At 41.9% G+C, this 14,309-nt stretch overlaps 1 protein-coding gene across 5 annotated transcripts in view; it reads right to left on the reverse strand.

Moving 5' to 3' along the window:
* The window catches only part of RPF2 (ribosome production factor 2 homolog), a 43,470-nt gene extending 36,221 nt beyond the window's left edge, over window positions 1-7,249 (reverse strand). Inside the window, exons 1-3 of one of the 5 annotated variants that reach the window (XM_017889669.1) lie at window positions 7,166-7,249; window positions 4,237-4,369; window positions 296-332 (exon numbers count right to left, since the gene is read on the reverse strand). In XM_017889669.1, the coding sequence (XP_017745158.1) occupies window positions 296-332; window positions 4,237-4,369; window positions 7,166-7,188 (193 nt within the window). In that variant the 5' untranslated portion in view covers window positions 7,189-7,249. Of the gene's footprint in view, window positions 1-295; window positions 333-4,236; window positions 4,370-6,421; window positions 6,646-6,679; window positions 6,841-6,896; window positions 6,990-7,165 lie in introns of those variants that run through there. The other 4 variants (XM_017889665.1, XM_017889666.1, XM_017889668.1 and 1 more) reach the window with 4 other exon arrangements.
* Window positions 7,250-14,309: the final 7,060 nt, after the last annotated feature.

Below are 14,309 nucleotides of genomic sequence, written 5' to 3' on the forward strand. Positions count from 1 at the left end.
TGTAACATTAGGGGAAGCCAGGTGAAGGGTATATGGAAATTCCGCATTATTTTTGCACTTTTCTGTAAATCTATAAGTATTTCAAAATAAAATATATAGGCTAAGGTCACAACTATGCAAGGACATTCAATACAAATGAAAAAACAGAACAAAAGAAAGAAATTATAATATTAATAACTGTAAGGAATTTTAGGATCTTTAAAAAATTTTTTTGTTTTCCAAATCTTCCATAAAGTGGTTACTTTTATAACGAAACAAAATCATTTAAAATACAGTAAAAGAAATCATGACTTACTTTTATACAGTACACCATATGGTTTTTTCAGTGCATACTGTAAAACAAAATTTATAGCTTTCAAAACAAAACACATCCTGAAAAGCAGAAATAAAAATAAAACATCATAACAGTCACTCTCCAAGACTGCTCTGGGGCCTCAATCTTGTCCTGAAGCCTTCTTCCTGGCTCCCTTTTCATCACTTAGAGTAACTTGAAACATAAACTTAATATTCTTGGACTAGACTTTCCTATTTAAAAGTTTCTATGCCCTTTCAATAGTTTATCAAACTTAAACAATTTCCTTCATTTCTTTAAACTCGACTTAGTCCAGTCTCTCGCTGGGGAAACAATGCCAGGTACACTGGCTCACGCCTGTAATCCCAACACTTTGGGAGAACAAGGCAGATCACTCGAGCCCAGGAGTTCGAGACCAGCCTGGGCAACATGGCAAAACCCTGTCTCTACAAAAAACTGCAAAAATTAGCCAGACATGGTGGTGCATGTCCGCAGTCTCAGCTACTTGGGAGGCTGACGTGGGAGGATCACCTGAGCCCAGGAATTTGAGGTTGTGGTAAGCCTTGATTGCACCACTGCACTCCAGCTCTGGTGACAGTGTGAGACCCTGTCTCGGAAAAAAAAAAAAAAAGTAGTAGACAAAAACAGAAAAAATAAATTCTATCAGGAAAGGCTGATGTTGTGTGGAGATAAGAAAACTCAGAAACAGTCACAATGATGACAACTAGAATACGAGCCAGGGGTTAAACACAGCTCTTTAAAAAATGCCTATTATTCAATGTTCTTCATTTTTTTCCCCTACTTCTACCCATCCACTAATAATCATTCATTTTATTTTATTTATCTATTTTGAGACAGGGTCTCACTCTGTTGCCCAGGCTGGAGTGTAATGGTGCGATTAAAGCTGACTGCAGCCTCAAACTCCTGGGCTCAGGTGATCCTCCCATCTCAGCCTCCCAAGTACAGACACATGCACCACGCCCAGCTAATTTTTGTATTTTGAGTGGAGATGGGGTTTCATCATGTTGTCCAGGCCGTATTTTACTATTTTTAAAACTTTAATTTACAGAGATGGGGTCTCACTTTGTTGTCCAGGCTGTTGTACTGGACTTAAGCGATCCTCCCAGTTCAGCCTCCCAAAGTGCTGGGATTACAGGTGTCAGCCACCACACCTGGCCTATAGTCATTTATTACTTGTATGGCCAGTACTGCTCTACCATAGAGAATAACAAAGATGTCATCAGGTACTACCTTGCATTAGAGAAATGGGTAAATGAGGGAAACAATGAAAAATAAGGTATAATAATCATTCATCAACTATCAGAGTTGGTGAACAAAGAAAATGCAACAGTAAAATCTGCCTTTTTAAGTATAAAACTTTTGATGATTCTTGGCCAACTATTTCCCTGTTTCCATGTAATAAACATTGCCACCTCTTCTTGATAACTCAGATGAATTTTGGTAATCATGATGAATTTTAATTATTGTAGTAATCTGTAATATTGTGCTGCTTTTAAAGCTTACTTAAATATGTAGGATCACTATGCTGATGGATATACTAGGAGAGGGGCAGTGTCCCGTCAGCACAATGACACTCAGACAAACATTTCAAAAAAAGGATGGGCCTATATAAGGCATTCAGACATCTGAATTGACTACGCTTATCAGGCATAGAGTTTGACAAGTTTAAAAATGTATTCAACGCCAGGTGTGGTGGCTCACTTCTGTAATCTCAGCACTTTGGGAGGCTGAGGCAGACAGATCACTTTAGGTCAGGAGTTTGTGACCAGCCTGGCCAACATGGTGAAACCCTGTCTGTACTAAAAGAACACAGAAATTAGCCGGGTGTGGTAACATGAGCCTGTAGTTCCAGCTTTTCGGGAGGCAGAGGCAGGAGAATCGCCTGAATCCGGGAGGCAGAGGTTACAGTGAGCCAAGATGACACCACTGCACTTCAGCCTGGGCGACAAAGTGAGACTCCATCTCAATAACAACAAAAATGTATTCAATTACTTAATTGATTTAATTCAAAGACCTATTGGCTGTATTGAAGGCCTAATTAGTCAAATAACCTACTAGATATCTCCACATACTATGCCTTTTTTTTTGAGATGGAGTCTTGCTCTATTGCCCAGGCTGGAGTAAGTGCAATGGCGTGGTCTCAGCTCACTGCAATCTCCGCCTCCCAGGTCCAAGCAGATTCTCCTGCCTCAGTCTCCCCAGTAGCTGGGATTACAGGCATCCACCACTAAGCCCGGCTAATTTTTGTATTTTTAGTAGAGATGGAATTTCACCATGTTAGCCAGGCTGTCTCGAACTCCTGACCCCGTGATCTGCCCGCCTCGGCCTCCCAAAGTGCTGGAATTACAGGTGTGAGCCACTGCGCCTGGCCTATACTATGCCTTTCTTTCATTGATTACCTATATATTGAGTACCTACTATGTACAGACACTGGGCTGGACACTAGGCTACAGAGGTAGAAAAAATAAAGTTTTTATTTTCATTACTTAAATCACATGTCCCAAACTGAATCTTTCTACCTTTCCCTCCAAACCTGCTCCACTTGACACATTTTCTAATTGGCATTATTGCCCATCAGGCACTCAAGCCAAAAACCTGGGAAGTCATACTTTTCACTAGTTCCTAACTCTTCTACCCCCAACATCTCTTCTTCCTGGTCATTTCTCATTTTCATTGCCACCACTGGACTCCAGATGCTCTTCACCTAGCTGGCAGCAATGGTTTAGTTTCTTACATTTGCTCTCAACCCTCTCTAGTCAAGCCAATTAAAAGGACTGGCGGTCCTTTCAATTCTCTTGCTTATTATCTTTCAATGACTAATGGAGCTTTCAGATTAAAATTCAAACTCCATTTTACTATATGACCCATGCCTCTTCTTCTAGCCTCATCTAGCCCACTCTCCTTTGGCCATGCCCAATTATTTACAGTTCTCCAAATGCATCAACGCTCCTTCATACTCCCTTTTGCACAAACTTCTTTCTCAGTCTCAGAGGGTCTTCTCTTTCTCTCCCACTTCTTGCACCAACTTCTCCCTCAAAATGAAGCTGAACTGTGATCTCTGGGGGAACCTACCCTGTGTGGGGTCCCCTATGTGATTTTCTTTTTTTTTTTTTTTTTTTGAGATGGAGTCTCTGTCACCCAGGTTGGAGTGCAATGGTGCGATCTCGGCTGACTGCGACCTCCACCTCCCCGGTTCAGACCATTCTCCTACCACAGCCTCTGAGTAGCTGGGACTACAGACATGTGCCACCACACCCAGCTAATCTTTTTATTTTTAGTTTTCACCATGTTTCACCATGTTGGCCAGGCTGGTCTCGAACTTCTGACTTTGTGATCCTCCTGCCTCGGCCTCCCAAAGTGCTAGGATTACAGGCGTGAACCACTGTGCCCGGCCTCCCTTATGTGATTTTAACTGTTTCCCATCCTACCCTGTCCATGCCTCCAACACAGCACAATGTGAGAACTTTTTACATGTCTATCTCTCTAAGCTCACTGAAAGAACTGTGTCTCACCTATTAATTCCCAGCAGAGGCACAGTAACTGGTGTTGTTGAATGACTAAATATACAGCAATATGCAGTTATTTGTCTTTACAAATTAGATTTTTTCCTAAAATGTGAGTAAGCCAAATTCTAGTAATTGAAAACAGCTTAAATTTACTAAGGGAGACCTTCACCCTACCAGACCCATCTGTGCTCCTAAAAGACAATAATAAAATTTACTAACAGAACTAGTTGCTTTAAGAAAAATTAGTAGTTGGTGCCTCGCAGGGTAAAGAACCCCCCAACTTTAGCTCTTCTCTAAGACCAGTAGTTCTTATGGTAAGGCAAGCTTATCTATGTATTTCTCCGGCAGCCCAACCTAGCATGCTGAAAATTCCAAAATGACTTCAATACCTTTTAAAGATTAAGTATATATACTCACCACATCTTTAAGTACTTGCGTCACTGTTGCATTTGCATTTCCCCCTTTAATCAGCATGGCATTTTTAATATTTTCATTGAGTTTCGGTTCTCTCTTCTCAAGGAATCTCTTGGCTCTTTTCGTTCTGGGCTTTCTGTTCAGAAAAGCACAATTCATAACTATTTAAACATTTTCCTCACATTGCAAAGCCATGACTTAACTAATATGCAAATTCTTAAAAACACATTTGTCATTTAGGAGTCCATCCTTAAACAAAATCTCACTTTTTTTTTTTTTTTGAGATGGAATCTCACTCTGTCGCCCAGGCTGGACACAATCTTGGCTCACTGCAACCTCCACCTCCTGGGTTCAAGCAATTCTCCTGCCTCAGCCTCCTAAGTAGCTAGGATTACAGGCACATATCACCACACCCGGGTGATTTTTGTATTTTTAGCAGAGACAGGGTTTCACCATGTTGGTCAGGCTATTCTCGAACTACTGACCTCAGGTGATCCGCCTGCCTCGGCCTCCCAAAGTGCTAGGATTACAGGTGTGAGTCACAAAGCCTGGCCAAAATCTCACTTTTTGGGAGATATCAGTAAAAGATATTTCCTTATGATTGTTAAATAAGTGTTTTGTTAGCTTTTAAAAAAAAGCTTTCATTTTATATTCTCACCATTCTTTTATTACTGCTTTTTCAAATCTTTTAAGTAAAAAATAAAAGCCTCAAGTAAATACTGTCGCTATTTTTACTCTTCTTTTTTCTTCAAGCCTTAAGTAGTCAAACTGTATCCTGTACCCTAATATAAAGAATTGAGCATCAGCTGCTGATCAACCTGTGGGCATTTACTAAACATGAGACTAACGACTGCTTACCTTTCTTTTAGGTTTAAGACCACAATGCCTGCCAGGAAGTATACACTGTTGCACTCCAACATCATTGCTGAGAATGTCAACATTATTGCCAACAATGGGGAATAAAAAGGTTGATGTTTATCTGGAGTCACTCTATTAAGGCTTAATCTTCACCACAATCCTGAGAGTTACAATTCTTTTTTATTTATTTATTTATTTTTTGAGACGGAGTCTCTCTGTCTCCCCGGTTGGAGTGCACTGGCCCGACCCTGGCTCACTGCAAGCTCCGCCTCCCCGGTTCACGCTATTCTACTGCAGGCGCCCGCCACCAGGCCCGGCTAATTTTTTGCATTTTTAGTAGAGGCAGGGTTTCACCGTGTTAGCCCAGGATGGTCTGGATCTCTTGACCTCGTGATCCGCCCGCCTCGGCCTCCAAAAGTGCTGGGATTACAGGTGTGAGCCTCCACACCCGGCAAGTTACAATTCTTATCTTCACTTTACAGATGAGGCAACTGAACAGACAGGTAATGTGCCCAAGATCACACAGCAAGTAAACAGGCCAATTTTTAAAATGAGCTAGGGCTGGGCGGCCACAGCCTGTAATAAAAACACTCTAGGAGGCCAAGGTGGATGGATCACTGAGCCCAGAAGTTCAAGACCAGCCTGGGCAACATCGGAAAACCCTGTCACTACAAAAAAAAAAAAATACAAAAATTAGCTGTGGTGGTGCGTGCCTGTAGTCCCAGCTACAGGGCAGGCTGAGGTAGGAGAGCTGCTTGATTCTGGGGAGGTCGAGGCTGCAATGAGCTGTGATCAGGCTACTGCACTCCAGCCTGGGTGTCAGAGCGATACCCTGTCTCAAAAAAAAATTTTTTTTAAGCTAGATTTAAAAATTAATCTAGACCAATTGCCCTGTAAACTATTAAGGGAAAATAAATTCATTATTCTGACTTTATGATGTGACAGTAGGAGTGGCATATTTTTATACATTTCTGTTCAAAAAAGGGGCTTCACCTCTGCTTCCTCTACAATGAGCGCCCTGATTTTTCAGACAGTTCTCTGCCATCTACTGAAAGAATTCTCCTCCCAAATAATTATGACCCTCCCTCGTTCAGTCCCATGGACACTTTGGGAAGAAAGAGACTATACATGCACTTTAGTTTCCCATGTAGATTTTTAAAATCCTCCTCCAGAGAATGTCACATATAAAGCTTCTAATCATTTACTGGTTGATAAAGATACAAATTATTCTATCTTTTGTAACTCATTAAACAGCAACAAATGCAAATAGCGATTAACATGTTTTATTAGCTGCCTGGCTCCCAATTAAGGTGTAAACTAGTCCCAATACCTAGTAAACGACTCTTCTTTGTAGTCCAAACAGCTAGAGGCATAGCAGGTGTGCAAAATCTCTGAATGACTACAACTGTCGTTTTGGATACATACTAACCTACGTAAATAGCAAGAAAACCACAGCAAATAACAGCAGGGCTGTTTAGCACAATAAATATTCTTGAACAAATTTAAAACAGGTATCATTCAAGGATAACTCAGAGGAGTGTACAAAGTTGGAAAGAAAAAAAAAAACAAAACTAATGAACATTTCTACCTGCTGCAGCAAAGGCTCTACATACGTTCGCAAAACTAACCCTCACAGCTCTACGAAGTATGACTATGAGTGCTATTTTACAGAGTAAACTGAGATTTAGAGACATTTAATGACCCAAAGTCACAAAGCTTTAAGTGAACGCGCCAGACTGTCACCCAGATCTGTCGGATTCCGAGGGCTGTGCTCTTAACCCCACTCTAACTAATCTGTCTCATACTTCGGAAGTCAGACGTTTTTCAACTGACTAGGATAAAAGCGACCAACGCTTCAATGCCACATCCCATCCCGCGACTCCCACTTGAGAGCTTCCCCACTGTCTCCTGGCAAGTAGCTCGCGCTGAGGAAGACCCCGGCTGGTGATCGATCGGCTCCCACCCAGGCAAGAAGAGGGGTAACCAGGAGGAGTGAGAGGCCGAGACAATACCACCCTACTCACGGAACCCTTTCACCCCAACGTTCCCCGGGGCGGAGAACCAGCAAACTTACACAACTCGATCCAGAGCGTCCATCGCTACTGCTCCCTGCAACTCTTAACTAAGTGGATGCACGTGCACCCGGCGATTACGTGCGCCGGAACAGGCAGAACCGGAAGCTGAGCGCAACGCCACTTCCGGGGACGGCCTCGCCGAGGGTGCCTAGAGGCGCTGGCGGCCATTTTGATTGGAATGGCGCCCTGTTCCCTTGGTTACGGATTTTTGCCCAGGCTCTTTCCCGGAATTACAGGTGCGAGGTAATACTTTTAAGTAACATTGGCCGGGCGTGGTGGCTCACGCCTGTAATCCCAGGATTTTGGGAGGCCGAGACGGGCGGATCACCTGATACCAGGGGTTCGAGACCAGCCTGGCCAACATGGCGAAACCCCGTCTCTACTAAAAATACAAAAATTAGCCGGTCGTCGTGGCGGGCGCCTGTAACCCCAGCTACTCGGGAGGCTGAGGCGGGGAGAATTGCTTGAACCCGAGAGGGGGAGGTTGCAGTGAGCCGAGATCGCGCCACTGCAAAATCCAGCCTGGGCGACAGAGCGAGACTCCTTCTCAAAAAAAAAAAAGTAACATAGACTCTCGCAGTTTGATGTACACGCTAGTGTGTATACTTGGAGTCAGGTATTCAGAAACCAGATTTTATTCTTCAGGGAATCCCAGGATGCTAGAAAGGTTGATTGCACGGCAGGTACTCACATAATCACTAAAAACATTAATGTGAAATGGGCACTATTGCCAACTGTGCGATCAGCGTGACAGAGTTGATGACTATCACAGTTGCCCAGTACATAAAAGATGCGCAGAAAAGGTACTGCTGATTGTGATTTTTCCCCAGTTTTTAAGTTACCACATAATTCACATACCATAAAATTTACCCCTTTAAAGTGTACAATTCATTGGTTTTTGGTGTATTCACAAAAGTGTGCAAACATCACCACTAATTCCAGAATATTTAATCACCTCAAAAAGAACCCCCTCGACACACAAACCCAGTAACGGTCCAAGCCCCACTTCCCCCTCCTGCCAGCCCTTGGCAACCAATAATCTACTTTATGTTCAGTGGATATGCGTATTCTGAACATACATAAATGAATTCGTGCAACTTATGTGTCTGACTTCTTTCACTATCTGTTTTTGAGGTTCATACATGTTGTAGCATGGATCAGTACTTCCATTTTGTTAGCACGGAATAATATTCCTTTGTATGGATATACCACATTTTGTTTATCTGTTCATTAACCTAGGTACTTTTTTTTTTTTTTAGACGTAGTCTTGCTCTGTTGCCCAGGCTGAAGTGCAGTGGTGCGATCTTGGCTGACTGCACCCACCACCTCCCAGGTTCAAGCAGTTCTCCTGCCTCAGTCTCCCAAGTAGCTGGGATTACATGCACGCACCACCACACCTTGCTAATTTTTGTATTTTTTCGTAGAGACAAGGTTTCACCATGTTGGCCAGGCTGGTCTTACCTGAACTCCTGAGCTCAGGTAATCCACCCGCCTCAGCCTCTCAAAGTGCTAGGAATACAGGCGTGAGCTACTGTGCCCGGCCAGCTTATGTACATTTGAGTGGTTCCCATTTTTTGGCTACTATGGATTATGCTGCTTTGTGTTTTTTTGTTTTGTTTCTGAGGCAGAGTCTCGCTCTGTCACACAAGCTGGAGTGTGGTGGTGCAATCTCAGCTTACTGCAACCTTGGTCTCCCGGGTTCAAGCTATTCTAGTGCCTCAGCCTCCCGAGTAGCTGGGACCACAAGCGTGTGCCACCCCGCCCAGCTGCTTTGAATATTAGTATCCAAATTTTGTGTGGACATATGTTTTCAGTTCTCTAAGAGTAAAATTGCTGGGTCATATGCTAACTCTTAAGTGTAACATTTTGAGGCACTGGTAAACTGTTTTCCAAAGCATCTGCACCACTTACATTTCCCATGACCAATGTAAGAGGGTTTGGTACTAGTTTCCTATTTCTGTTGTAACAAATTACCACACATTTATTATTTTATACTTCAGGAAGTCAGAAGTCTGAAATCAGTTTTGCAGGTCTAAAACGAAGGCCGGAAGCCGTGACTCATGCCTGTAATCCCAGCACTTTCGGAAGCTGAGGTGGGCAGATCACGAGGTCAGGAGATCAAGACCATCCTGGCTAACATGGTGAAACTCCATCTCTACTAAAAATACAAAAAATTAGCCGGGTGTGGTGGCACACCTGTAGTCCCAGCTACTCAGGAGGCTGGGCAGGAGAATCACTTGAACCCGGGAGGTGGAGGTTGTGGTAAACCGAGATCGCACCACTGTACTCCAGCCTGGACAACAGAGTGAGACTCTGTCTCTTAAATAAGTAAGTAAGTAAATAAATAAATACATAAATAAATAAATCGAAGAAGTCAGTAGGACTACATTCCACCTGGTGGCTTCGGGGAGAATAGGTTTCTTGGCTTTTTCCAGCTTCTAGAGACTGTCTGCATACTTTGGCATTTCTCCATCTTCAAAGGTCATCAGTTGAACTTCTGCTTCCATTGTCACATCTTTTTCTGTGATGCTCTGACACTCCCTCTTAATAAAACGCTTGTGATTACCTGGGCATCACCTGGATAATCCATGATAATCTGAAGATCCTTAATCATATAGCAAATTCCTTCTGGGCATGTAAAGTAACATATTCACAAATACTTGGGGTTCTCAACATCTTTGGGCTGGGAGTTGAAGGAAGCATTATTCTATCTACCAAAAGTTCCAATTTCTCCACTCCTCACCAAAACTTAGCATTGTCCATCTGTTTTATTAAGCCATCCTAACGGATATGAGTGCTATCTCATTGTGATTTTCATTTCCCTGATGGCAAATAATGGTGAGCATGTTTTCATGTGCTGATTGATTACCCATTTTTATATCTTCTTTGGGAAAATGCCTATCCAAATCCTTTGCCCAGTTTTTAAATTGGGTTGTCCTTTTATTGTTGAGTTCTAATATTTTCTCATGTATTCTAGATATAAGTCCCTTACCTGATATATAATTTACAAATATTTTCTCCCGTTCAGTAAGTTTTTTCGTTCTCTTGTTAATGTCCTTTTGAACACAGATCTTTTGAACTTTGTTCAAGCCCAGTTTACCTATTTTTTTCCTTTTGTTGCTTGTGCAGCTTATCCATTTTTTCCTTTTGTTGCCTGTGCTTATGGTATTGTATCTAAGAAGCCATTCCCTATTCCAACATCACAAAGATTTGCCCCATGTCTTCTTTCAAACATTTTTAATTGTAGCTCTTACATTTAAGCCTTTTGTCCATTTTAATTTTGATATATGGTGTGAGATAGGGGTTCAACTTTATTCTTTTGTATGTGGATATCCAGTTGTCCCAGCATCATTTGTTGAAAAGATTATTCTTTCTCCATTGAATTGTCTTAGCATCCTTTTGCAATATCAATCGACCATAATTGTAAGGGTTTATTTCTGGACCCACAATTCTATTTAATTGATCTGTCTGGTTTTCATTATGCTAGTTCCACAACTTTGATTACCATATAGCATTGTAGTAAGTTTTGAAACTAAGAAGTGTGACTTCTATGATTTTGCTCTTTTGCAAGATTGAATTTCCATATGAATTTTAGGGTCAATTTCTCAATTTCTGCAACAAAGGCAGCTTGGATTTTCTTTTTTTTTTTTTTCTTTTTTTTTTTTTGAGATAGGGTCTCCCTTTGTCACCCAGACTGGAGTGCAGTGGTGTGAACACAGCTCACTGCAGCCTTGACCTGGGCTCAAGCAGTCCTCTCACCTCAGCCTTCTGAGTAGCTGAGACCACAGGCATGCACCACCATGGGGTCTCATGTTGCCCAGGCTAATCTCAAACTGCTGGGCTCAAGCAATCCCCTTGCCTCAGCCTCCCAAAGTGTTGGGATTATATACGTAAGCCACAGCACCCGGCCTGACTTATTTGCCTAGTTTGTTGAATGCTTTTTATGCTTTTTATCATGCAAGTGTGTTGGATTTTGTGTGTGCTTTTTCTGCATCTATTGAGATGATCATGTGGTTTTGTCCTTTATTCTATTAACATTTTATTTTACACTGATTTTCATATGTCCAACCAACCTTACATTCCTGGAATCAATCCTATTTGGTCATGGTATATGATCCTTTTTATATGTTGCTGCGTTCAGTCTGTTGATATTTTGCTGAGGATTTTTGTGTCTATATTCATCATATTGGCCTGTAGTTTTCTAGTGGGAATCTTCGTTTGGCTTCGGTATTGGATTAGTACTGGCCTAATAGATTGATATGGGATGTGTTCCCTCCTCTTCAGTTTTTTGGAAAAGTTTGTGATGTCTGCTATTAAGTGGCAAGAATGGTAGTGATGTTAGTGAGATTTTCCAGATGTTATTGAGGATTTTTTTTTTTTTTTTTTTGAGATGGAGTCTCACTCTGTCGCCCAGGCTGGAGTGCAGTGGTGCGATCTCAGCTCACTGCAACCTCTGCCTCCCAGATTCAAGTGATTCTCCTGCCTCAGCCTCCCTAATAGCTGAGACTGCAGGTGCCCACCACAATGCCTGGCTAATTTTTGTATTTTTAGTAGAGACGGGTTTCATCATATTGGTCAGGCTGGTCTCAAATTCCTGACCTTGTGATCCACCTGCCTCGGCCCCCCAAAGTGCTGGGATTACAGGCATGAGCCTGTAGCCGGCATTACAGGCATGAGCCTGCACTGCACCCGGGTAAGAATCTTTTTTTTTCAGTAAAACTTTATTAAACCACTCATTATTATCAGAATACAAATAGGAGTACACTGCACAGTGAAGAATTTGCATAGCAAATGAATGACATGAACAAAATATTCAGAAATGTGACACACTTAAATTGATTAATTCAAGTAATTGTTTTCGTGAAAATAATTTGTAAATGGCATGGTCCCTATCGTTCTACCCTTAATAACTTTTCAGTAACATGTTGTAAGATAAGTTAATACAATTGTATTTCATTTATCCTTAAATTGTAGTTGTTTTGATATATACATGTAATTTGGACTGGCCTCTCATGAAAAAATTAGTATTTAACAGTACACAATTACTAATCACCATTTTTAAAAATGTATGATACAGCTGAGTAAAAGTATAGAAAATATTATATTTTATAAATCTAAATATAGGTCAAGTTATTCTTGACAAATTCTGTGGAAAGAAGCTAATGCAAACAAATACTAGAGCAGCACCCCCTATAAGAAAGTACATGGTCCCTAGCACTTTGGGAGGCCGAGGCAGGCAGATCTCCTGAGATCAGGAGTCCAAGACCAGCCTGGTCAACATGGTGAAACCCCGCCTCCACCAAAAACACAAAAATTAGCCGAGCATGCTAGCAGAAGCCTGTAACCCCAGCCACCCAGAAGGCTGCAGCAGGACCGGCTAAGAATCTTTAAAATAGGGAGATTATCCTGGATTTTCCAGATGAGCACCAATCTAATGACAATGGACTTTATAAGAGGGAGGTAGAAGTTTAAGAGTCAGAGAAGGAAATGTGATAATGGAAGCAGAGGTCGGAGTGAGAGAGGTAAGAGGTAATGCAGCTGGCTTTGAATATGGAGAAAGGAGCTACAAACTAAGGAATTCAGGCAGCCTCTAGAACCTGGAAAAAGCAAGGAAAGATTCTCTCCTGGAGCTGCCTGGAGTCCTACTAACATCTTGATTTTAGCCCCATAAGACTCGAACTTTTTTTTTTTTTTTTTTTTTTTTTTTGGAGATGGAGTCTTGCTCTGTTGCCTAGGCTGGAGTGTGCAATGGCATGATCTCAGCTCACTGCAACCTCTGCCTCCTGGGTTCAAGCAATCCTCTCACCTCAGCCTCCCGAGCAGCTAGGATTACAGGCATGGACAACTATGCCCGGCTAAATTTTTTTGTATTTTTAGTAGAGATGGGGTTTCACCATGTTGGCCAGGCTGGTCTCAAACTCCTGACCTCAAGTGATCTGCCTGCCTTGGCCTCCCAAAGTGCTGGGATTACAGGCGTTAGCCACCACACCCAGCCTTGAACTAAGAATTTGACCTCCAGAACTGTAAGATAATAAACTGATGTTGGTTTAAGCCACTAAGTTTGTGGTGATTTGTTAACAGCAATAGTGGAAAATAATACAGTGCCCAAATGGGAGCATGAAATATGAGTACAAAATGAAATTTTCAAGACATGATAGTAAAAGAGATCTTATTTTGGATCTGAGAAAAGTAGAACCTCTACTATTTTGACCTTCTTATTAATGATACACAAGTATGGCCGGGCTCCGTGGATCACCCCTGTAATCCCAGCACTGGAAGGCCGAGGCAGGTGGATCTCCTAAGCTCAGGAATTCAAAACCAGCCTGAGCAACACAGTGCAACCCTGTCTCTACCAAAAAATATAAAACATTAGCTGGGTGTCGTGGCATGTGCCTGTGGTTCCAGCTACTTGGGAGGCTATGGTAGGAGGATCACTTTAGCCTGGGAGGCGGAGGTTGCAGTAAGCAGAGATCGTGCCATTGCACTCCAACCTTGGTGACAGTGTGAGACTCTGTCTCAAAAAAAAAAAAAAAAAAAAGCATGTGTATGGCTGCCTTGAACCCATGTACTAGCAGTAACTACCAGCTACAAATTGACATTAACAAAGGTGTATATTTACTTTGTACTGTATTCATAAAGTAAAATGTACTTGTAGACAGTTTTATAAACAGCATTTTCTCATTCCACAAGGAAATAATGGTCAAAGTCATAAAATATAGCAAATTCATCTCCAAAATCAATACAAACATTTCTGGAAGATAATTCCATGTAAACCTTAGACATATTAGGAAAGTTAAATATTTTCACTTAAGCTATTGGAACAAGAGGAAATAAAAACAGATTCTAAAAAATTAAAAACTGCTGCTATACGAATAGAAAAGTATATATCGTCAATAGTTTCACTGAGCTGGCTGTCCATAAATTTATGATCAGCCATGCAGTACATAATGAATAAATAGGTGAACTTGCAAACATTTTGAGACAGAGTCTCGCTCTGTTGCCCAGGTTAGAGTGCAGTGGCGCGATCCTGGCTCACTGCAACCTCCGCCTCCTGGGTTCAAGCGATTCTCCTGCCTCAGCCTCCCAAGTAGCTGGGACTACAGGCGTGTGCCACCACACCTGGCTAATGTTTTTGTATTTGTA

This window comes from Rhinopithecus bieti, unplaced genomic scaffold (genome assembly GCF_001698545.2).
Source record: "Rhinopithecus bieti isolate Rb0 unplaced genomic scaffold, ASM169854v2 scaffold_18548, whole genome shotgun sequence".
Taxonomy (NCBI): Eukaryota; Metazoa; Chordata; class Mammalia; order Primates; family Cercopithecidae; genus Rhinopithecus; species Rhinopithecus bieti.